A 24,883-nucleotide genomic window follows, 5' to 3' on the forward strand; every position below is an offset into this window, starting at 1 on the left:
TGAGGTCCAAAACAGAATCAAGCAAGCATCAGCTGCCTTTGGGAGACTCCGGCGGCGGGTTTTTCAGAACAAGAACCTTCATCTCAACACAAAAATCTGCATTTACCAAGCGGTCTGTATCACCACCCTCCTCTACAGCTGTGAATCGTGGGTTACTTACAGCCGCCACATCAAGTCCCTGGAACACTTCCATATCTGCTGTCTCCAGCGCATTCTGGGAATTACTTGGCGGGACAAAATGCCTCATACTGAGATCCTCAGGAGAACAGGCTGCAAAAGTATTGAGGCCACTGTCACCCAGCACCAACTGCGTTGGTTGGGGCATGTGATAAGGATGCCCTACAATCGTTTGCCCCGCAGAGTGCTATATGGCCAGTTACAACAAGGCCAGCGCTCTGCTGGAGACCAGAAGAAACGCTGGAAAGATCAACTAAAGACAGCGCTTAAGAGGTGCAAAATCAAACCAGGGGACTTGGAGAGCATGGCTGCTGACCGCAACATCTGGCGGCAGTTATGTCTAGATGGAACCCAAGCACTGGAGGAGGAAAGAACAGTCAGGAGACAACAAAGGAGGCTCAGGAGGAACACACCCATGACTTCCAGTAGCACCAATACCATGTTTACATGCCCCACCTGCAATAGAACTTGTGGATCCAAGATAGGACTATTTAGTCATCAGAGAACTCACCGTTAACAGACAGAAGTGGACGTCATCATCGGATTCGATGGACAACCACAAGCAACTATAACGTTTGCATGGGTTGCACCGGTAATACAGGCATAACATAAGGGGTGATCGTGGCCTAGTGGTTAGAGAGACATGTAACCTGAAGGTCAAATTTTCGATTCCCAAGACCAGCAGGCAACAACTGAGGTTCCCTTGAGGAAGGCACGTTTCCTCCATTTGCGCCCCAGGTGCGCACTACTTCGGTTGTTCATATGGGTGTTCTACAGCAACAATTTGTAAAATAGAAGTACAGTATGGGCACAGAAGTACAATATATGTAAAATACAAAACAAGATAAGAGTAAATAAAAAAAAACAAAAAGACACTCTATTATTAAAACATTTATTTTGGGCATTTGTTTGAAAACAAGAAAGTGTAGATAAGACTTTGATATATTATTTTTAAAAATGTGAATTTAAAATGTATTTAATAATAATACCATGATAAGCGGCATGATTCGACTTTCACTTATAACAGAAAGTTGATATAGTATCAATAATATGGGTCTACAGTAGTTGCACAGCTCTGTTTGTGTTTTGATAAATGAAATACCAAATAGCAATTCATATCCCTTTTTTTATTTATCATGAAAGATGAAAGCAGGTAACAGAAACAGAAAGGAAACAGGTTTTGTAAAGGTCCTCTGGCTTTAGATCATGAAGTAGTTATGGACTCAATGAAGAATATGCCTCACTGGAGCTGTTTGAAGATGATAGTCCTGAGGAAGCATTGGCTTCAGATACGTTGTACACATCTGCAAATAACATGTTTTTGTTACTCCATGTATAACGCTACTAGTATTAATAATGGATTACTTAGTACATGCTAATTCACACACACAAACATTAACTTACTTCTCCTTATCCTTTGAAACAAACGCGGTCCACTTGAAGGTTGTCCTGCAGTAGTGCTCTGTAATGTATACATATTAGATGTGAACTACAGTAAATACATTTATAATGTGACAACAAAGCTGAGACAGTTAAAGCACATAATACTGATGTTAAGGAGAACTGATGGGTGTGTAGTGTTTTGACATTTACCCTGGTACGGTCAGAGCTGGTAAGGCTCCTCAGTGAAAACTTTCCTGCCAATATCTCGCGGATCTGCAATTATAAAATGACAAAATAGTTTAAAACTACTTTTCAGACCACATGGTTTTAATCTAGATTAAAACTAATTCATTAAGGGGCAGTTTCCCGGACAAGGTTTTGGTTAATTAGGCCTAGGTCTTAGTTATATTAGAACATTTTTTACAAACATACCTTAAAACAATACTTGTGTTGTGTGCATCTTGAAAAACAATGTCAATGATATATGTTAAGATCTAAAATGATCTTCATTTGTACGTTTTCTAAGAGGTGTCCTGTCCTAAATGCTTAATCTAATACAATGATGTGTGTCCATCCACATGCGTGTCTGATTTTGAAACATGCAGGAATTAGAAAATAAGGTGCAGGACTTTCTTGATGTTAAAACAGCTATTAAGAGAGATAAAGTTTGGGCCCTGGTTGATGTTAAAAGAGTTATTAAGAGCAACAAGACTTGAAAACGATCTTCCTTGTGCTGACTGACGATGTAACCTCGATATATACACACATACTGTTTTGACAAGAATTCACGAAGATATAGGTCCCTATCTTGCACCCAGCGCAATTGACTTTGTCAGTGTCGCATGTATCATTCGTATTTTGCACCGACGCACAGCGGGTTTTTCACTCCACAGACGCACGTCGTTAAACTAGGGAATGAACTTGCGCTCCCTGTACAATAAACAATATTAACACATGAGATAAGGGGAATCATAGTGGTGAGCATTGTGGTGATAGTTTTTATTTATTGTGTGGCTGCGTTAAAAAATTCTCATGCAAATAACGATTAAAATATTTTCATAAGTTTGTTGTGTGGCTGTATTACGTTTATTTTATGTAAATAATAATTAAAATGTTTTCATAAGAAACCTTAATGTATATGAACTTGATTTGTAAGTGTTCTTTGGGGTTGGACCTTGCTTGCGTTTCTTGGGTCCGATTTCAAAGCCCCCAAACCCTTTCAGCAGTGAGGGTGGACGCAGATCTGTGTAGAGGCAGATCCACCTCCCGTTACACGGCTTGCCCGATTTATGCTGGCAAGCTTGGGATTCCCCCGTCTCCTGACATCATTGTAGCGCTTGGCGCAACGATGGGGATGCCGGCTGATGAGACAATTGTTGGCTATTTCCTCTCATGCCTGTTTAACCTACGCTGATTTGGGCGGGTTTCTCCCATCCCCATACAAAATAACTTCTCTGTCTTTGACTGCTCTTACAAGAACGTCGGTCTCCTCGGCTGTGAACCGCTCCTGGTGTGCGCCTGGTAAATCTGTCATAATAATAGCAACCCACCATGGAACTTGCGCCCTTGCGTTTTAAGGGAATGTTGGATAGTGTTCTGATTGGTTTATTTGACGTTACGCCCAAACCACACCTATGAAAAATGAACCTACTTCAGACCAACCCCTTATTGATTTGCGCCTGGCGCAAGAGTTATTTCTCCCGCCGGGAAAATAGCAACAGCGCCCAAGATCCGCCCACAAACTCACTTGCGCATTGCGCTTCGCACTTGCGTTTCAGATCGTTAAGGGCCCATAATCTGTTATGTCTTAAATGAACTGTTGGGGAAAAATATCTAATGTGTAACATTATATTTGATCCTTTCATTACAGTGGATCTTACCAAGGAGGATTAGGGCCAAGCTTAAATAAAAAAAATCTTGAGATTTAACTAGTAGTTTTTCGAGAAATATTAAAATTATAATAATAATTTTAATATTTCGAGAATTAAGTAGAAATATAACGAGAATAAAGTCATAATATAACGAGTTTAAAGTCGTAATATAATGAGAATGAAGTCGTAATATTTCAAGAATAAAGTAATAATATAACGAGTATAAAGTCTTAACGAGAATGAAGTTGTAATATTTCAAGAATAAAGTTGTAATATTTCAAGAATAAAGTCGTACTAGCGAGAATAAAGTTGTAATATAACGGGAATAAAGTAGTAAAATTTCGAGAATAAAGTCAATATATAATGAGAATAAATTCGTAAAATTTCAAAAATGAAGTCAATATATAACGAGAATAAAGTCATTAAAATTGTAATAATAAAATTAATAATGAGAATAAGGTCGTAATATTTTGATAATAATATCATATTTTTACATTAACATGTTTGGATTGATGTGAACAAACAAATTATTAATGAAACAATATGAGCGAGATGCTCTCAGAAAGGCAATTTGAAGGAATCTCCCTTATATAAAAGGCAATATAGAGGAGATATTGTGAACAGACACAATTTTGTACATCCCTAAAAACAGGCAATGATCAGAATATAAATGTTCTCATGAAAGCAAGAATATGAAAACAAGGTTTACGTTAAGGGCATTCCTTTCTAAAACCTTGAAAAAAACACTGAATGTGACTAAATGCATTTCCACAGTGATATTAAAGTGCCAAATTCAGCAAACATTTTATTAACAAAACATTTAGTGTATTAATATCACTGCTTTGATGCATTAAACAACGTTGATGCCTAATGTGAAACTTTATTATAAATGTTTTTTATTCTGAAACAGATCTCCTTCATTTAATGTAAGGCATGTCTTTTGTTATCTGCTTTGCAGATCTGCTTGTTCACATGACTCAAAACACGTTAATGTAAAAAAAATATGACATTATTATAAATATATTATGACTTTGATATATATTGACTTTATTCTCGAAATTTTACGACTTTATTCTCGTTATATATTGACTTTATTCTCAACATTTTATGGCTCAGTTTCTTCATTTTTACACTTTGACTTTCATTATGTGCAATGTTTCTAGTTACATCTTTAGTGATTTTGCAATTGTTTACTGTGTCCTGTCCAAATAAGTGGATTTTTTTAGTAGAGGGTTTTGCAGCTAAAGACAGTCGAATTAGTTAAATTCCAAAAAAAGGACTAATAACCTTTTCATTGCCATTAAAGTGAAATTATTAAACCCAATAGCCCCAAAAAAATTCTCATTTACAACAAAAACATCTTGGTATACAGGAACAAAATGCACTGCAACAAAAACTCATACCTTGCTGTCCAGAAGAACTCCAAACACCAAAATAAAGAATCCCTGTGACATTACAAATATATAAGGAAAATGTTACTTTGTTATTTCATTTTCATAATTATCTGGATATGACTTTATCATGCATTAAAACATTAAAAACTCTTCTAAAAACATTACCATTGCAAGACTTTATATTGATATGCAGGTTGCTATTAAATATTATTGAATATTGTGGGGTATGATGATTGGAGTAATATTATTTGCAAAAACAACAAAAAACATAAAATGTAATTTTACTATATAGTCAAAAATGCAGAAAGAATGTCATACCTGCAATGAATTAAGGATTGCAAACACCACATGAAGGCCAAAGTTACGTGACACCATGGTTCCAATGCCAAATCCCCATGTTAGACCAAAAATAGGAGTCAGAATGGCCACACATCGGGCAATGACCACAAGAGTGTGTTTCTCATTTGAATTAGTTAAAGCACCAACTCCTCTCCTGACCATCTTACACACAACCACAATCAAAACCAGGAGGTTAAAGGCGATGAGAGTCAGAGCTGGAATCACAAATGCCAGCAGGGCCTTAGATTCAAACCAGTTCAGCCAACATGCATTTTCTTTTGAAATATAGTTTTTAGGTCCAGCTGTGGATGCGACAGTAATAACCGCTATGAGCAAAGGTGCACAATAACCAACCATAAAGGCAATGACCATCATATTAGTTTTTGACATCTGAGAAAAGACCATGACGGTGCGATAAAGAAGCAAAAGTGCTGAAATGAACATCCAGAAAAAAACAGCCAGGTAAAAAAAGTGCATGAAGAAAACCACTGGACTGCAGCGACCCACTGAAGTTGGCTGCTCTTGGTCTGCAATTGCAGCTCCGATGATAAAACAGATGTTTGCGATCAGCAGTGACACAGCAATGTTGACTATTGAGACGTGACGCATGTACGACGTGTCATTTCTTGTTGCTGACTTCCATACGATCATCTCAATGATGAGGCACAGAATCAAGCTGGCCATTGAAATAGCTACACCAATATATGTTATATAGGCTAAGGCAGGGTTATCAATTGCAAACGGAGACATCAGGATTGAAAAAGAGGTTGTGTGATCGCATTCACATGTAACCGTGTTATTCCCTGATGGCTTCACTTTACATCCTTTGGTATCCCAATGGTCCAGAGAAAAGTTCCAAAAGACACACTGAGGATTTTTCAATGATGTATTTGTAGTATCAAAGGTAAATGAAATGTTGTTAATTGCGTTATTAACCCTTACAACAACAACATCTCCATTGATTTGGTTTCCTGATGTCTTGTTGTCATTATTAGAAGTATTTCGAGTTGGTAAAACATTGTCAAGTTTTGTGAAGATAATAGTCGTCATAAGTGTCGGTTTAAGAACCTTTGGTATCACAATCTGAGTAGTTGAGTTTGGGAGTAAAGATGATCCAGTGAATGAGTTTTCAATTCTTGTTCTATTTAACTGAATGGAGGTTTCATTAAACATATAATCATCGACATCAGAGAGCCGATCACTCATAGTTTCAATAGCTTGAAGAAGTTCAGTGCTTTTGTTTTCTGTTTTGTTGTCATTGTTCAAATCTGTCCATGAGTTTTTAGATGCATCTGATACAATGATGTCCACTGTTTTAAGAAAATCCTTGAAATTAAAAAAAATCATGATTAGTATAATAAACAAAACAAGGAAAAACGCTCAAAATAACTGAATCCATCAAATCAATCTTTTAATATCAGACATTTTAATTAAAGAAAATCAAGAGATGTTTCATGAGTATGCACAATATGACTGATTATAGATGATTGGAAAAACAAGAATCATTTTAATACAATAAATTTGCATATAAACCGAATACACATACCACCATCACAGGCTGACTGATGTTAATATTTTGTGAGACACTAGCAACTGTGGTAAGGATGTTAACAATGGTTTGCACAGTGTCAGCAGATTTTGTTATTGCAGGTTTATCTTGCACTGCAGTGTTACTGAGGTTTGTCATGAACACTGGAATCTGCTCCACAAATAAAACCTACATACAATATAAAATACAAAAATACAAAAAAAGAAGAAATGTAATTACTAGAAAAATAAAAAAATGGACATTTTTTTATTTGTGAATCAATGTGAGGGATAAATAACCTCAGATCTCCTCTCAAGGTCTTTGATAGCCGGAACAACACAATCTTTCTGTACTTCTGTCCAGTCATATTTGAGATCTGTTGTCTGTTTACATTGATAAGTTATGAGGCCTTCCAGGCCTTTTTCACACAATCCTGTTACAATGTCACCTATTTTTCCAACTCCAAGTGTGTCACTTATACAGTTAAACACTGGAAATTGCAAATTTTAATGTTCAGAAAACAAATTATTATTTTTTCATAACATAAACAGAATAACAAACTTGAAACTGAAATCGAGATTTTATGCTAACCATTGACTGTCTGAACTTTCACTGTCCTGCTGCTATAATCAAATGTTTGTAATTCTGGCATGTCCTTTAGTCGGCATGTTAAGTTTTCATTAGTCCCACACGTTGTGCTTATTTGATGTTGTAATGTAATACAACCAGATCCTGATGATGCATAAAACAGGAAAATACAAATGAATAAATAACACATATAGTAAAATGGGGTCATGGGATTCCACCATTGAAAATTATCTTCGATTTCATCTCTTGCACAAATTTGAGGAATTGTAATTAGATCACTATAACCTGACTCCCAACATAATTTTTTTCTATTTCCTTAAAACTGCAATTTTATAAGTTGGGTTTGATTTCGCAGGTGATTTCAGTTTGACATCATTTGAATTTAACCCATAAAGATAAATGCGTAACTAACCTGCATTTCTATACAGCTTAAAGATACAAACTGCAGCACATTAAACTATTTTGAAATATAAATGTTGGGTTGAATGCTGAGCCCAGCAGCTGGGTTGAAATGAACCCAAAATGTTTATATTTACCCAACAATTGGTTAAAACAACCCAGCATTTTGGGTTGAAACAACGAAGCATGGGTTAAATTACATCCCGGCTGGGCTCTTCCCTTTTTGACACAACCCAGCATTTTCAGAGTGTGGTTTTGAATCCTAAAATTTCAATGTGGACTCTTAAAACCAAATGTATTAAAATTGAAACTAATAACATAGCTTTTATAAGAATATAATAACATCATCCAGTCTGCCCTACCTGAATTTGTCACATCATCACCAGCAACAGTCCCAGACCACTCAACTGAGTAACCATCAGCACAGCATGTTAGTGTGACAGTTTTGTCTCGACACTGAAGCTGTATATCAGTTTTATCCACTATAATATTAGGACGTGGTTCAATAGATACTGTTTGCCACTGAATGTAAGGTATTGGGGAGCTTTGTATGATACATGAGTATCTACCTGCAAGTAAACAATGATAACAATACATATGTGTTAAACCAAAATCAATCATTTCAATTCTACTCAGTGTGGTGCGTTTACGGATTTATAATGTGCAGCTACTGTAAAAAAACATATTAGCAATAATTTTTTTGTTTTGTTTAATCATTTTAACTTGTTTATAAGTTATTTTAACAAAATACTAGTCAAAAAGTAAAAATAGTAGGTTCAACTGATTTGCATAACCAATTTGATTAAACTTGCATTCAGCACTGCAGCATTATACTAGTATCATCATAGTGCAGTGGTGCTCCAACTTTTGGCATGTGCTCCCCTTTTTGTAGTGTGCATCCATTCTCGCCCCTAGCCCAAAGAGAATTTACGAAATCTCAACATTAGAATTGGAATGAAACAAAACATTAAATAAGGTTTTATTACATGGAATTTATGATAAATTATGCAGTTGATAAAATGTCATAAAACAGGGGACCATGGCCCATCTTTTACTGGGGTGTTAGGAACCACACAGACCACAAAGTGAGCACCCCTTGTCCCATCCAAGTACTGACCAGGCCCAATGTTACTTCAGTGGGCAACCAGTCTTGGGTTACAGGGTGATATGGTTGCTTGCTACAAAGATAAATCATGTGACTTACCACTGTCACTTTCACTTGCATTGTTCACAATGAGAGTGCTACCGTCATTTGAAATGGTGTATTTTGCACTGTTTCCTGCAGGATCTTTGTCATTCACACTCCATTTCATAGCTCCCAAAACAGAAACTGGACGTTTACACGTCAGTTCCACATCTTGCTGAGGATAATATTTATTTTTGGTTGTCAGAACTGTTTCCACTGAAAGTAAAAGCAATACAGCTCATCTCGCCTTTCTTATTTTTTTTCAAGCAATTCTCATGCTCATAACAACATCAAATTCATGAATCTTATGTGAGACAGCTGAACGAACTATGAACAATAAACAGCAGGATATAAATGCAAATAGCAAAGGAATCCATATGAAAGAGAATTCAGAAATACAAATGTTTTAAGATTTCATACCACTATTAGCAAAAGCATCCTGAGCTAAAGGGATTCCTGCCTTTGCTAGAGTGTCGGTAACTTCTTTGTTTGCATCTGTAAAATCCAGATTGGTGCTGTTTGCAGTGATCGTGTAGTCTGCTATAATGCTACCAGACCTATGAAGCAAAACACAAACCATAGCAATAAGAAGACACTGGAACAAGAGTTAAAGACATCAATGGCACATTTTGAGTGAAATTCGAGTATACAGTAGACTCTAGACTTTCATACCTGAAGCCAATGACATGTACTGAACCTTTAATGTAGTTAGGCAGATTCCTGTAACTATTTTCAATCTGTAAAAAAATTAAGTGAAATACACTATGTTGACAAATTACAGGATAAATCTGTCATTTTCATGCACTTAATGCAAACATAAAGTACACAAACAGTTAATAGATTAGTACATCAAATGTTTAATACTCACTGCAGATTTAATGAGATCTTCATACAGTTTGTACTTCTGATTAGCATTGTTGGTGAGGCTGGTCTCAAAAATTATATTTATCCTCATAGACATTTTTATAACTGAAAAATAAATACAAAATAAAAAGATAAATAAATAAATGTGTGCATGGTGTCAACAGGCTTGTACTATTAAACATCAATGTACTGTACTTTAAAGTGCTTTTGAACAAAACCATTTGAAGAAATCAAAACAAAATCAAAAAGAAGTTATAGGCCACATAAAATGTCATCTGTTTTATTGTTTTTCCCAGAACACAGGTTTCTAGAATTTGTCTTAATAAGGGTGTTTTCACATATACACTGTTTAGGTCGGCCCAAATGACGTGTCGCTCAGAGTACGGTGCGTTTGGGTCAGTGTGAACACAACAGCCGCACTCGGGTGCGCACTAAACGGCCGCTCCGAGACCCCTCTAAACAGGTGGTCTCGGAGCGGCTGTTGCCGAACTCTGGGGCGACCCACCTGTGGTGTGAACACTGCTGGACCTCGGGCCGAACCAAATACAGGAAGTTCTCCACATGTCTGAGCCACTGGGCTTTCGTTGTGACGTGAGCCGGGTGTTATATTGTGGGTTAACAACAAACAAGCCAATCCTGGTCCGTTGCATAGAGATTCGCGGTCTCCTTTACGTTTGAGCTGATGATTTTATAAATCTGTCCTCCACACACAAATAGTGACATAACGGGCTTTTTAGCAAACGGCTCCGTGAGAAAGGCTTTAATAGAACAGCTACGCAATTTCGCGTTAAAGCAAAGAAACTTCGCAAAGACGTGCATCGTTTATGTCAACATCTTGATAGCTGCGCTCTCCCTGTCAGGCTGGTTGTCGTGGAAACGTGGGGGTGGTCATGAGATGGTAAGAGCTGTCAGAGACCAATGACAGCGCTGACCGTTGTCACATGGTGTACGGTGCGGCATGTCGAGTAAAGTAATATATATATATATATATATATATATATATATATATATATATATATATATATATATATATATATATATATATGTGTGAACACGGACCGCACTAACTGAAAAATGATACAATGTATTTTGGTGCGCTCCGAGGCCGCACCACGGTGCGCACCAACAAATGTGAAAACAACCTAAGTTTCTTTCCTGAGCTTACACGTAAGTCATTTAAAAAAAAAATTCACTTACAATCTTTCTTAAACTCGAAAAAGCCAACTTAATTAACAGGCGAAGATGTGAGAGGAAGCAGAAGCGGGGGAAACGAGCCGGCTTTCAGGCTAGGTTAAGACGTTGCCCGCACAAACCTGCCGTACCCAGCATCTTTCTCGCTAATGCCCGCTCCCTTGTTAACAAAATGGACGACGTAAGATTGCGGATTACCAATAACCGCTTGGATTGCTGCATTACGGTGATAACGGAGACGTGGCTGCATGACAACATACCGGATTTAGCACTGGATTTAGCAGGCCGCTCCCTTTACCGTGCAGATCGCACAGCCGACTCTGGTAAGTCAAGAGGAGGAGGTGTGTGTGCATACATTCATAACAGTTGGTGCGCAGATACTATTGTTATTGAGAGACATTGCTGCTCGGATTTGGAGTTTCTGATGCTGAAATGCAGACCTTACTACCTGCCTAGGGAATTCTCATCTGTGATTATTATTGCTGTCTATGTGCATCCCAGAGCGAATGCTAAAATAGCTATGGGAAAGCTACATGATGCTATATGTAAGCAGCAAAACAGACACCCGGAGGGCATGTTTATAGTGGCAGGGGATTTCAACCACACTAACTTGAAGACGGTTTTGCCAAAATTCTACAAGAATGTGAACATTCCCACGTGGAAAAAACATATATAAACATATATGTTTCAATATAGGTTTTGATATAAGTTTTACATATATGTGACATATATAAAATTGGCCGTTTTCCTATATTATATGTACATATATGTACATATATGTACATATATGTTAACCTATATATTGGTAAAATTATTAAAATCTGCAGCTGCTAATAAATTAAACATAAATAAAGGTCCAACCAATGACAGTCTGCACCTGCAGGAGCCAGGATTCAAACCTCCAACCTTCCGATCACAAAAAAAATGCAATCCCACACGCCACTGCTGGGATTCGAACACCCAACCTTCTGATCATTAGACAACTCGCTTTACCATCTGCGCTACTGTCGCTGTTAAATAACACAGAACAGTAGCTGTTAAATTAAACCATTTTGTCATACATGTCCTAGACAGATCTTGTTAATGTTTTAAATGTGCAGACAACATAACTTTATTTAATAATTCACATAATTTATGGCCTGTATATGCACATATATGCACCTCAATTTTGCATATATGCAGCATATATATTATCATATATGGGCATATATACTGTATATGTGCAGCATATATGCATATAGGTTTAATATATGTGCATATATATTATTATATATGTGCATATATGCTGTATATGTGCTGCATATATGTGCCATATATGCGCATATATGCTGTATATATGCAGCATATATGTGCATATAAGCTGCATATAGGTTTCATATATGCACATATATCCACATATAGGTTCTTTCCATGTGGGTTAAAACAAGGAATAACAAAACATTGGATCAGGTGTATACAAATGTTCCTGGAACGTATAAAACCCATGCTTTACCTCACCTTGGACAGTCTGACCATCTATCTCTGCTACTGATACCAGCCTACAAGCCCATTATCAGCAGGACCAAACCTCAGGTGAAGATAGTACAGATCTGGACTGCAGAAGCTTCCTCAGCCTTACAGGACTGTTTTGATGACACCAGATGGGAGCTCTTTGAACATACAGACATTGAGCACCATACCTCCACAGTCCTATCCTACATCAACTTCTGCACAGATATCGTTACAACAAAAAAGCAAATTAAAGTGTTCCCCAACCAGAAGCCCTGGTTTAACAACAGGGTGAGGGAGCTGCTCAGAGCCCGGGACATAGCACTGAGATCAGGAGATAGGGAGGAGTACAGGAGGGCGAGGGATAACCTAAACAGAGGCATCATATCTGCAAAACGGAAATATAAACAACGCATTGAGGATAACTTTAATGAAAACAACCCCCGTGCAATGTGGCAGGGTGTAAAGAACATTACCGGCTACAAACAGAGCAACACTAACCTCACCTCAACTGACCCCTCTCTCCCAGATCAGCTAAACACCTTTTTTGCACGCTTTGAAGATTCCAGCTCCACCAGAGAACCGGACCCATATACAAGCACCACCTTTCCAGAAAGCGATCAGCCACTCGCTCTTCAGATCTACCAGGTAAAGAGAGCATTAAACAACATCAACTGCAACAAAGCAACGGGGCCTGACGGCGTTCCAGGACAAGTGCTGAAGAATTGTGCTGAACAACTCGCTCCAGTATTCACACGCATTTTCAACCTGTCATTACAGCAAGCCACAGTCCCTATCTGTTTGAAAACCGCCACCATAATCCCGATACCCAAAACCTCAGCCATTACAAGCTTGAATGACTACCGGCCTGTGGCTTTCACGCCGGTGATCATGAAATGTATGTCCAGATTTAGGTCTGCAGATGTATGCAGATGACACAGTGGTGTATGCTTCTGGTAATACTTTTAATATTGTGGCTGATAAATTGAATGCCAACTTAGACAAAATATCATCTTGGCTGGCCTCATCTTGTTTAGTTTTAAATGCTAAAAAAACAAACGCTGTCTGCTTTTCTATTAAAAAACGACCTGTAACACAACTATTGAATGTACAAATTAATGGGGAGCTTATTGAGCAAGTATCTGAAGTGAAGTACCTGGGAATAATTATAGACTATCAACTGAATTTTAAAAGTCATATCAAGAAAATTAGTAAAACCATTAGGGCAAACTTGGGCTGTTTTAGGATGATACGAAATTGCTTGACTCTTGATTGTGCTTTTATTTTTATAAACTCTATGATTTTTTCACATATATCATATGGCTTGACTACATGGTCCCAAGCTCACCAGTCATCAGTTAATTCTATAGAGTGTCTTTATAATCGAGCATTGAAAATCCTGGACAAGAAGAGAATAAGGTACCATCATTGCAAAATCTTGAGCAAATATAAGCTTTTAAGTTTTGATAATTTTATCTCTTTGCATTTTATTAAATTAGTTTTTAAATGCCTAAATAACACTGCTCCCCCACCTCTTTGCAAACTAATAACAAAATTGCAAAATTGCACTAGATCCACCCGAGCAGCATTAAATGGCAATTGCATTATCCCTTACCGTAGAACATCATTTGCCCAAACTGCCTTTTCAATAAAAGGGGTGAAATTATGGAATTCTCTGCCAGGCCACTTGAAATGTATTCCAACGTTTTTCACTTTTAAAAAACATACTAAATTGTGGCTAATTCAGGAACAAAACTGCTCTCATATTTAGTTTTTATACTGCTCTTTTTGTATTTAATTTAAACTGGTTCTTACTTCACTTTTAATAATGTTGTTCTGTATTTCTTTTTTTTCTTTTCTCTTTTTTTTTCTCTTCTTTTTTAACTAAAAGCCCCTCTAGGGACAAGTGTTGTAAACTAGCTTCGGCTAAAAACACTATGATACATACATCAAATGACTGTTTACAGTGTATTTATGTCTCTTCTTTGTATCTGTCCCTACTAAAATAAACGTAAATAAAAAAATGTTTTGAGAGACTAATACTGCCTCACATTAAGGCTCGCATCCCTCCTGACTTCGATCAACACCAATTTGCATATAGGACCAACAGAACTAATGATGACGCCATCTCTATAGCACTGCACACAGCCCTCACACACCTGGAAACCCCCAACAGCTATGTCAGGATGCTATTCATTGACTATAGCTCTGCATTCAACTCCATCAAACCAGACAAACTGATCAAAAAACTGCAAATACTGGGTCTGGGAGACTGTCCTTGCCAGTGGATTAAAAATTTTCTCACCAACAGACCCCAGCACGTCAGGATTAGTCAACACATCTCTTCCAGTATTACTCTCAACACTGGCGTCCCCCAGGGCTGTGTCCTCAGTCCAGCCCTCTACTCGCTTTTTACCCATGACTGCATCCCCTCCCATAATTCTAACACAATCATTACATTTGCAGACGACACCACCATAGTGGGACTCATATCAAACAATGACGAAATAGCCTACAGGGAAGAGGTCCAGACACTGTCAGCCTGGTGCAGGAACAACGACCTCAACCTTAATACCAAGAAAACAAAAGAGATAATAATTGACTTCAGAAGAAACAAACTAATCCATAATGGACTGTGTATCAACGGGGAGGAGGTGGAGAGGGTGGCAAGCTTTAAGTTCCTAGGATTGCACGTAGCAGAGGATTTAACCTGGAGCCAGAACACCTCCCATACCATTAAAAAAGCCCAGCAGAAGATGTTTTTCCTGAGGACCTTGAAACGCAATGGGCTCCCTCAGGAACTTCTGATACGCTTCTACCGTTGCATAATTGAGAGCACCCTGACATACTGCTGCACTGTGTGGCACTCCAGCTGCACAGAAGCAGAAAGAAAGGGCCTGCAGCGGGTTGTTAAGATGGCTGAGAGGATCATCGGCTCCCCCTTACCAAACCTGGGTGAATTATACTCAAGCCGCCTTCTCACAAAGGCCACAAAAATCAGGCAGGACACCTCACACCCTGGACACTCCCTGTTCATCACACTTCCCTCAGGCAGACTAAGAACTCTAAGTACACGCACTAATAGGCTTCGAAACAGCTTTTTTTCCAGAGCTGTAGACATACTACACAAATCATACACACATTCATTCACACACACAACATAAAAACACAAACACCCCTACCTCGCTCGCTCTGTGCAATCTGACTCTGTGCAATATCGCTGTGTTTACTGTTTAATTTTTCAGAACATGAAATGAATGTGTACTCCATGTACTATACAATGTGCATGTGTGAGATTGGGTATATGTGTGTATATTTTACTCCATGCTGCTATTTGAAGAGTATTGCTCCAAACTGAAATTTCGTTGTATAATACAATGACAATAAAGATCTATCTATCTATCTATCTATCTATCTATCTATCTATCTATCTATCTATCTATCTATCTATCTATCTATCTATCTATCTATCTTATGACTTGCGAATGTAATGCTCAGTTGATTTAAATAAACCAGGCTTGATGACGTATCCAGCCTGTGACCTGCGTAGCTGAATCCTTCGGCTGCGACAGCTGCAAACCGTGATGATCCTGCGATCTAATGCTTTGATTTGAAAGCCGGTTGAAGACATATTCTCGAGGACATTAAAACAAATCGCCAAGGAAGCGAAACAGGGATTTTAAACGACAACGTGACAGGAAAAACATCAAGACCAAAGTCACTATTGGAGTTAGTTTTCCAAGATGGGGCTCAAGGGACACTGAAGTTGCTACTTTATATCTTCTCCACAGGTAATTCAGCATATTTGTTTACATCTATACAGTCCATGTTGTAAACTTGAAGTTTTATAGTTCCTTGGCTAACTTTAGCATGATTATGCATAACACTTGTTAGTGTAAACATGCATGTGGTTTAATGTGTTCGAACAGCCACAAGCCGTCTCTCCGCCCATTTATGTAATCTGAGGTACTGAGATAAATGTTTTTCATCTTTTCTGACCTCTAGCACAAACACACGGTGACAGCCCTATTTTTAGCCTTTCATTGATAAAAGCGTCTGATCTGCGCGTCTTTCGTTTCATTTTACAAGCGTGTGAAAGTTGCGCAATCTTTTTTCACCAATATGAGAGAAAGCTCTTACATATACACGGACATGTAACGTTTACTTGAAACATAAGCATTAGGGATGTCCCGATCCGATCACGTGATCGGAAATCGGCCCCGATCACGTGGTTTCAGACTCGATCGGAATCGGACGTTACCTCCCGATCAGGACTCGGATACATATGCAGGGTTTAAAATCCATTAAGTTCTCGCTCTGCTCCGCGCCAGTGTACGCGCTGCGCTGGTGCGTGTGAACTGAAGAGAATAGGCTTGTTCGACTTCATCCTTCATCCGGCTGCCGGTTCTTGTGGTGCTGCATGACGTCAAAGTTCCGCGAGAACGATTTAAAAGCAAACTCCTCCGTATGATTTCGCGGATCACTCTCGCGGTAGTTTGACGTCACGAGGCTGTCGATTGTTGCGGCACCGCAGGAAGTTGAACAAGCCTATTGACGTGCTTTAATTCATAGGCTTCACACTCGTGCGTGCAAGGAACCCACGACAAAACCGCGTTTTTACCGCTCATTTAAACGACGCGTTGATCGTTATTGTCAACATGTGCTCAGACGCAGTTCCGCGTCTCACTCAGAACCTCAAGAACGCGCATTCGCGCAGGATCATTTGACGTTACTGTAGAGATGAGAGAGAGAGAGAGAGAGAGAGAAAGAAAGGTAAGAATGGTGCCCATGTCGAAAAAACTTAATAGAAGTCTAGAAACAAAGTATTAAAGTATGTATAGCCATGTCACTCATCTCATTACAAAACGTTAACTAGATAACTGGATGCAACTGATTGTATAGTTTAATAAAATAATGTATTTTGATTATACAAATGAATCACGACCTAAAGGTATTTTATAACTAACTGCTGACCAGCTTAGGGAATCTCTATGGCTAATTTATAAGATATATTGCTGAATCAGTATGTTGTTTTTCTTGTTAATTGAGTCTTTTTGGGTAGCCTATCTTATGCCTAGAATGAGTCAAGGAGCTTAAGTCTTATAACTTCCTTCAAAGTTTGATCAATTGTGCATAATGACATGTGCACCAAATGCATATAGGGTGTCAGACTCATAGATTTGCATAATTTAAAATTCAGATTTTAAAGTTTGGGTCAACATGTGGCACAGCTTTAAAACTGAAACTTATAAAATCCTATCAGAGATACAAAATGTCATTGAAACACACCCAGTGGCTTTGCTGTCATCAGGATTAAACATGTTACCCCTCGAACCCTCCCTCCCAACAGAGCCTCCCCACAAAACAAACCCCAATTTAACCCCTGAACATATATAGTATATATTCATTATTTTTTAACACATCTGTAGTTATGCGCTGGCACAGAGTTAGACTCTTTTGACTCCACACAGAAACAGCAATGCGTGCGGCATGACATAAGGAACATCCTGGACTGGTTCTGTTTTTTCGCTCTTCTTTATTCTTTTTTTTTTATGTATTATAAAAGTATCGGATCGGGACTCGGTATCGGCAGATACTCAAAATCAAATGACTCGGACTCAGACTCGAGGGCAAAAAAACCTGATCGGGACATCCCTAATAAGCATTGTACTCTGACATAATATTAGTTTGCGTCCATTTAAACCCGTCATGGTTGCTTTTTGTATGTGATTTTAAGCGGACATATCATGACAATCAGACTTTTTTCATGTTAAACATAAATCTGTGTGCTTTGATGGATCACAGGAAAAGGACATTGCAAATTGTTCATTTTTTTCTCATTGCTTTTGCTTTGTAGCTACTGGAAGCCATGTTAACCTTGGCATGACACGGCCAGGCCACCGTACGAGTTAAAACGCGTTCCGAATGGGGGGGGGGGCTAGAAAGTAATATTCAGTTACTTGTCATATAGACTTTCACCGCTAGATGGGAGTAGATCCTACACAGTGGAGCTTTAAGTTAACAGTGTACATTATGCTAAATATTCATTAAAATATATTTGTGCTGTATCTCATCATTTTTACAGTACTGTACATACCTGTCAGTGTTATTGGTGGTGGTTGTGCTGGTTTGACTGTAGCCTTGGTTTTGGCTATAGTTGCTGTTTTGACTGTAGTTACTGGTTTGGCTGTAGTTGCTGGTTTGGCTGTAGTTACTGGTTTGGCTGTAGTTACTGGTTTGGCTGTAGTTACTGGTTTGGCTGTAGTTACCGGTTTGGCTGTAGTTACTGGTTTGGCTGTAGTTGCCGGTTTGGCTGTAGTTACCGGTTTGGCTGTAGTTGCCGGTTTGGCTGTAGTTGCTGGTTTGGCTGTAGCTGTTGTATATATATATATTACATTGTACACTGTATTTAACATAAAACTAGGAACTAACCATCATCATCTACATGTTTCAGCTAAATGTCAGATTATTTTACAAAGCATGTTACTATTGAAATCACAATTAAGCAAAACTTAATAAACAGAAATTAAACAGAAATTGTATTACCTGTACATTTTCTACTGTAAGCAACAATTGTCAATCATACCTGTGCATGGGTTACTGACGTTTATAGGGAGGTTCGGATTGGTAACATTATATCCACTCATACACGAGCAATTGTAATTCCCAGCAGTGTTGTTGCAGATTGAGTTTGGACCACAGATCTCAGGAATCTCAACACATTCATCCACATCTTTAAAAACAAATAAAAAAACAGAGAATAATATTACCCTCATGCAACAACCTAATGTTTAACATGACTTCCAGAAAACAACACCTGAAATCATAAAACCTTATTAAAAACATACCAATGCATGGATTACTGATGTTTGTAAAATGGGCCATTCTGTTTCTTCATTCTGATTGGTTTAAACGCATTCTAAGCCGTGATAAAATACCCCGGTAACCCATGTTTCAGATCGCATAATATAAGTATCACTCCGTCACTGTTGCTGCGTACTGATTTATTAAGATAAACACCTCAGTCTTTAATCATATTTTTAATTTGTCTACAATTGCACAATTAATGGCGATATCCAGATAAATGGCACTACATTTTGTTGAGTCATCTCTTCAATAAAGAGAAAACGTTCCCTGAGGAGTTTCTACCTCAAATTAATATTTCTGTTATTATCCACTGGGTGGCGATCTTACCCAACGTAAACACTGATGCATTCACTAAAAACACTGTCTAAGTTTTGATCATGGCTCTGAATCTGATCTCTTAGAAAAGTGCTTCACAAAAATGGAACTACTTTGTTTGGTGGAAAAGTAATATTTGTACTATTATAATTACAACTTATTTGTGTTTTCATTTTATTAAACCCTGCTATGCAGCTAAAGTAACCGTTTTATAAAAGCAATAAGCCCCACGAAGCAGTGGTGTTACAGTGCATTTTATACCAGCTAAGTGGGATTTTAGGCCCTTTGCTTCGTGTCGGTCACTCACTGCTTCTTGGGGCTTATTGCTGTATTATAGGGAGGTTCAGGTCTGTTACATTATATCCACTCACACATGAGCAATTGTAACTCCCATCAGTGTTGATGCAGATTGAGTTTGGACCACAGACCTCAGGTATCTTAGCACATTCATTCATATCTTCATTACAGAAATACGAAAAATATTAGAACAATGGTTTTCTTTTGGCGCACCCAGAACATACAGTACATCGCACTAAAATAATTTACAAAGAGTTTTCTGTATGCAGTTAATACAGTTAATGTACACTCTGTCTGTGTTTGGTATAATAACAGCTAATAAATCTGCTTCTAGTCAAACAAAGTTAGTCAGACCATCTAAAATGCACCTAAGAATAATTAATAAATCATCTTTATTCTATTCAACACCACTCTGTCTCATGTGTTCTGTTTTTTCCATTCATCTCTGTGTCTGCATTGGGTGTTAACTCACAACAGAGTTGACTACAGTATCTTTGAGTAAAGGATTTTTTCCTGACATGAGAGACATCTAGTAAGCTAGATCTAAAATTGGATCTGCGGTATAACAATTTTTATATGTAGCCATAAGCGGATCTATCACATGAAAAAGGCAGATATAACAAATCAACAGTTTATGGTCACTTCTGTGAGTAAAAAGTCCATCCTAATCTAAAAGTGCACATTTTATAATTTAATAAATCAAACATGCCATGTTCTAGAAAAATAAGTCAAATATGAGTAATGTAAATAGCAAACTTTTGAAGTTTGTTAAGATGGCCAAAAACATCAAAAAATTATACATTATGATCTTATTGCTGCGGTCCAAACATACCTGTTTGCTGACATGTTGTGGCATCTTCCAGTAAATATATGAAAAAGGATTTAAATTAATTAGTAACAGTTTTCCAGGTTTTTGTAATAACAAACAGAAAAAAATATTTTTTTTTCTATTACTTGTCATCTCGCTGATTGGCCGACAGAACTGTCCATTATTTGGATAAGCATTGATGCAGCTGCATGTGTTGTTAGTGATGCTGTTATTACAGCTCCCATATTCTGTACATTTGTCACAAGGCCATACATACTGATTCTCACAATTACACTGGTAATCAGTGGTACCTGGTAACATGTTGCAAACTAAGAAAAGAACAACAAATAAGTTATTTTTTTACAAATCCGTGTTATTTGCCATGACTATTGTGTTTGTTGTCAAAAGGTAGATGTGATATTTACCTGTGGTGAAGCTTAAATCAACTAATGTCACATTGTCGATCACAGTATTATTTTGAATAAGCTCATGCAGATAAATCTTCAGCTCATTGATCACAGAGATGTCTGATGCATGAATCTCAATTTCAGCCTGTGTATATGGGACTGTATATGGGACTGTATATGGGAAGAGCCAACAAGTACAGCATTGTAAGGTCAGCATATTGATTCATTATTATAGAGTATTTTTGAAGTTTGATTTTTCCCATATAATAGGGACTTTAAGCCACAGCCTCTGGTGAAAGGGCAACGGCATTCTGGAGTTGTATTGCGCATGCGTGGATTTAACTGCTACTACGTGAGATATTAGGTAAATAAATGTTATGTTTTATGGCATAATATGACTTTGTAATTGCATCAGTTTGTGATTGTACCACTAGTCTTTTGTATAATATGTGTTAAAATGTTTTAAATTTAATTAAACAATATTTTCCGTTTGTAGGTTTAAGGCATAGTTCACCCAAAAATGAAAATTCAGTCATCATTTACTCACCCTCATGTTGTTACAAACCTGTATAAATGTCTTTGTTCTGATAAACACAAAGAAAGATATTTTGTAACCAAACCATTTGTTGACCCCATTTACTTCTATAGCATTCGTTTTTCCTACTATGGAAGTGAATGGGGTCCACTAACCGTTTGGTTACAAACATTCTTCAAAATATCTTCCTCTGTGTTCATCAGAACAAAGAAATTTATGTGGGTTTTTAACAACATAAGAGTGAGTAAATAATGACAGAATTTTCGTTTTTGGGTGAACTATCCCTTTAAAAGGCAAGTTCTGCAAGTTCTGCTAACATGGTAAATCAAAGTTTTTAGACCTTTTTACATCATACAATAATAAAAACTCCTCTTCTGACTGAGGATTGTCATTTAAAGCCAAAAGCAATCCTTCTCTTGATTTTTTAAATGACTTTTTTGTATCTCAATGAATTAATTAAACCTGTTTACGGTTGCTTAGTGATTTTTACATTCTTGGCTACGGCGGTGTGACAGCACACTTCCGATCACTTCCGTAGCCGTTTCATTCACAGCTGCTGCTTAAAGTCCCTAATGTTTAAAGCTGCAGTCGGCAAGATTTTTTGATCATATTTACTGAAACGGGCACTATGCTTCGATAAATTAGACTGTTTAAGAAAAAACCCTGCGCTTCTCCCTCCACCTAGAGCAGGAGTGGGGAACCCTGGGTCCTGGAGGGCCACTGTCCTGCAGACTTTAGTTCCAACCCTAACCAAACACACCTGAATTTCATTTCCAAGTGATCCTGAAGACTTTAATTACATTTTTCAGTGTGTTTGAATAGGGTTGGAACAAAACTCTGCAGGACAGTGGCCCTCCAGGACCAGGGTTCCCCACCCCCGACCTAGAGCCTGTTATTTGTTTGGCAAAAATCAACCGCTCCGGTTCATCTGGTCCAATCAGCGATGGTCGGTTCATCTGGTCCAATCAGCACAGGGCTGTGTAAAATCTGCCTGTCAATCACAGTTTCTGCACATGCCACAGATCCCTTTCGATCCCCCCACGCTGCCCAAATTTTCGTATGCAGCCAATATCACATGCATCCGCCTGAAGTTGTGTGTTGGATTGAATGCAGCGGGATGGCGCAGAAAACATTCACTAACAAACTTCCGATTCCTTGGTTAACAACCAAGGAAAAGGAAACAACCAAGGAAACAAAGATAAAAAGCAACCCTTCACGTAATAAAACTAGGATCAATATCGGACCGGCATTTGAAAGGTGGAGAGATCTATGAGATTTTAAAGGGTTATAGCTGGATGTAGAGCTTGCCACATTTCTTCTCGACAGGTAATTGTGCTTTATGAAACATTGATTCTATTTCTGAGTGTTATCTAAGTAATCTAAGTATGCACTGACGAGGACATACTTTGATGGGAGGTTGCTCGGTGGTAGTGTGGGAGGAGCATGAAAATTGTAAACATTCGAAATCATCTCAAACCTCCAAAGTTGCCGACTATAGCTTTAAAATACAGTAATGCATGAGCATTAACAACATGTAAATAAATGACAATTGTAGATGTATGTTAACCACACATTTTGATTTTGCTATTATTTGTACATAATTTATTTCATAAATACAGGTAAGTTACGATGAATCAGCGCATTTGCTGTTGGCTGGAAATTCTCTACAAACTGTATCATCATATTATTATTAGGTCAGTGTGTACATGTATACAAAATCATGATTCAGACCTGCTCGTCTTTGTCTTATGTGATGCTGTGGTTCATCTATGTAGCTAAACTGAAATGAAATGAAAAATATACATTTCATTTATTTCCACTTAAAAGTTATCATGTGAACACACACACGCAGGTACACGCACGCACGCACGCACGCACGCACACACACACGCACGCACGCACGCACGCACGCACGCACGCACGCACACACACACACACACACACACACACACACACACACACACACACACACACACAAACCCAATGTTTTAAGCCATTCAGTTTACTTCCTTTGCACTTCTATAGCATCATAACATGTCATTATACCATACACCATTCAGTGTATAGTCCCCGTAAACCACACATACCAACCCAAACACACAAACAAACAGTTTTCAAGATTTTGTGGGGACCTAACACTCATAAAAATCTTTTTGCTATTATAGATTTTTAAAAAGCATTCTTTTGACATCTCGTTCCCACACTGTAGGTACACACACACATCAGCAATATAAATACAGTAAAGTTCACCTGTAAAGCCATGTTTGCTTCTTGCAATTCATTTGTCTCCACCTCAAACAAATGGGTAATCAAGATAGCCACGGTAAGTCCTAAAATCTGCTTTAATATTTCTCCTGTATAAGGAAAGAAATTACAAAGTGTTTTAAACAGAGCTTGATCCAGAACCTAAAGAACATTTTAACAAAAATGAATTACATGTATGCATTTATGTTACACAATTCAAATATCTAAACAGCACAAAGAAATACACAAAGAAAGCGGTCCTCAGTCCAAGTTTAGCAGACATTAGTGTAACACAAATAAATGCTACACCATAAAGCAGAAAACACTGTCAGATTTGTCTTAACTTGCCATAATGTCAATTTAAAATGAGGCGGAAATAAGTTGGTTTGATTTAAAATCGCATCAATCACACTTAAAACCAGCTCAACAAGTTGGGTGGCTTCACTTAAAAATTACAGGGTTGGAACCAAATATTGCAGGCGGATATAGATAAAGAAAAAAGACTGAGGACCACCAGTTTATGTCAAATTAATAGTTACGTAATGAATAAACCTAGTAACAAAAAAGCTTAAGTTATATGCAGTTTAGTTTACTTTCTCTGGCCATGTTTCTCACTGAAGTATTCAAGTCACAAAGATTTCTGCAGAACAAAAGATTTCTGTAGTTTAAGATTTCTGTAAAAAATTGTCCAAAAAAATCTGTAAAAAAGTAAATAAAATATATCAATAAATATATTGAATGTTTCACTAATCATTTTATATAAAAAAATGTTTAAAGTTTACAATTCAAATGCTCACAACAACGTAAAAATTGTGCATGTAAAATAATTATTTCAATTTTGCTTGCGTGCTTGTTATCGTTATCTTGAAGGTTTAGCCAAAGATTTTCCCAAATTTTTGAAAAGAACCGCCCCTCCACTTTAAAACAAAATGCAAATGTGCAACAGTCTACCTGCTCCAGAGAGGGAACGCCTATTAAACGAGTGCACGAGAGAGAGAGAGA

The 24,883-nt window shown here is 37.7% G+C and overlaps 1 protein-coding gene across 3 annotated transcripts in view; it reads right to left on the reverse strand.

Moving 5' to 3' along the window:
* Positions 1 to 801: 801 nt before the first annotated feature.
* LOC135749745 (adhesion G protein-coupled receptor F5-like) overlaps positions 802 to 24,883 on the reverse strand; it is a 73,195-nt gene continuing 49,113 nt past the window's right edge. For 2 of the 3 annotated variants that reach the window (XM_073816331.1, XM_073816332.1), the window contains 20 exons: positions 23,888 to 23,991; positions 23,369 to 23,417; positions 21,121 to 21,285; positions 20,842 to 21,024; positions 20,720 to 20,743; positions 18,995 to 19,141; positions 18,506 to 18,781; positions 9,734 to 9,834; positions 9,538 to 9,602; positions 9,286 to 9,422; positions 8,884 to 9,081; positions 8,042 to 8,248; positions 7,284 to 7,424; positions 6,992 to 7,182; positions 6,711 to 6,881; positions 5,144 to 6,490; positions 4,835 to 4,876; positions 1,771 to 1,833; positions 1,582 to 1,639; positions 802 to 1,481 (listed from right to left, as the gene is read on the reverse strand). In XM_073816331.1, coding sequence (XP_073672432.1) covers positions 1,393 to 1,481; positions 1,582 to 1,639; positions 1,771 to 1,833; positions 4,835 to 4,876; positions 5,144 to 6,490; positions 6,711 to 6,881; positions 6,992 to 7,182; positions 7,284 to 7,424; positions 8,042 to 8,248; positions 8,884 to 9,081; positions 9,286 to 9,422; positions 9,538 to 9,602; positions 9,734 to 9,834; positions 18,506 to 18,781; positions 18,995 to 19,141; positions 20,720 to 20,743; positions 20,842 to 21,024; positions 21,121 to 21,285; positions 23,369 to 23,417; positions 23,888 to 23,991 — 3,758 coding nt within the window. In that variant the 3' untranslated portion in view covers positions 802 to 1,392. Of the gene's footprint in view, positions 1,482 to 1,581; positions 1,640 to 1,770; positions 1,834 to 4,834; positions 4,877 to 5,143; positions 6,491 to 6,710; positions 6,882 to 6,991; positions 7,183 to 7,283; positions 7,425 to 8,041; positions 8,249 to 8,883; positions 9,082 to 9,285; positions 9,423 to 9,537; positions 9,603 to 9,733; positions 9,835 to 18,505; positions 18,782 to 18,994; positions 19,142 to 20,719; positions 20,744 to 20,841; positions 21,025 to 21,120; positions 21,286 to 23,368; positions 23,418 to 23,887; positions 23,992 to 24,474; positions 24,580 to 24,883 lie in introns of all 3 variants that reach the window. The other variant, XM_073816330.1, reaches the window with a different exon arrangement.

The sequence above is a fragment of the Paramisgurnus dabryanus genome, chromosome 12 (assembly GCF_030506205.2).
Source record: "Paramisgurnus dabryanus chromosome 12, PD_genome_1.1, whole genome shotgun sequence".
Classification (NCBI taxonomy): domain Eukaryota; kingdom Metazoa; phylum Chordata; class Actinopteri; order Cypriniformes; family Cobitidae; genus Paramisgurnus; species Paramisgurnus dabryanus.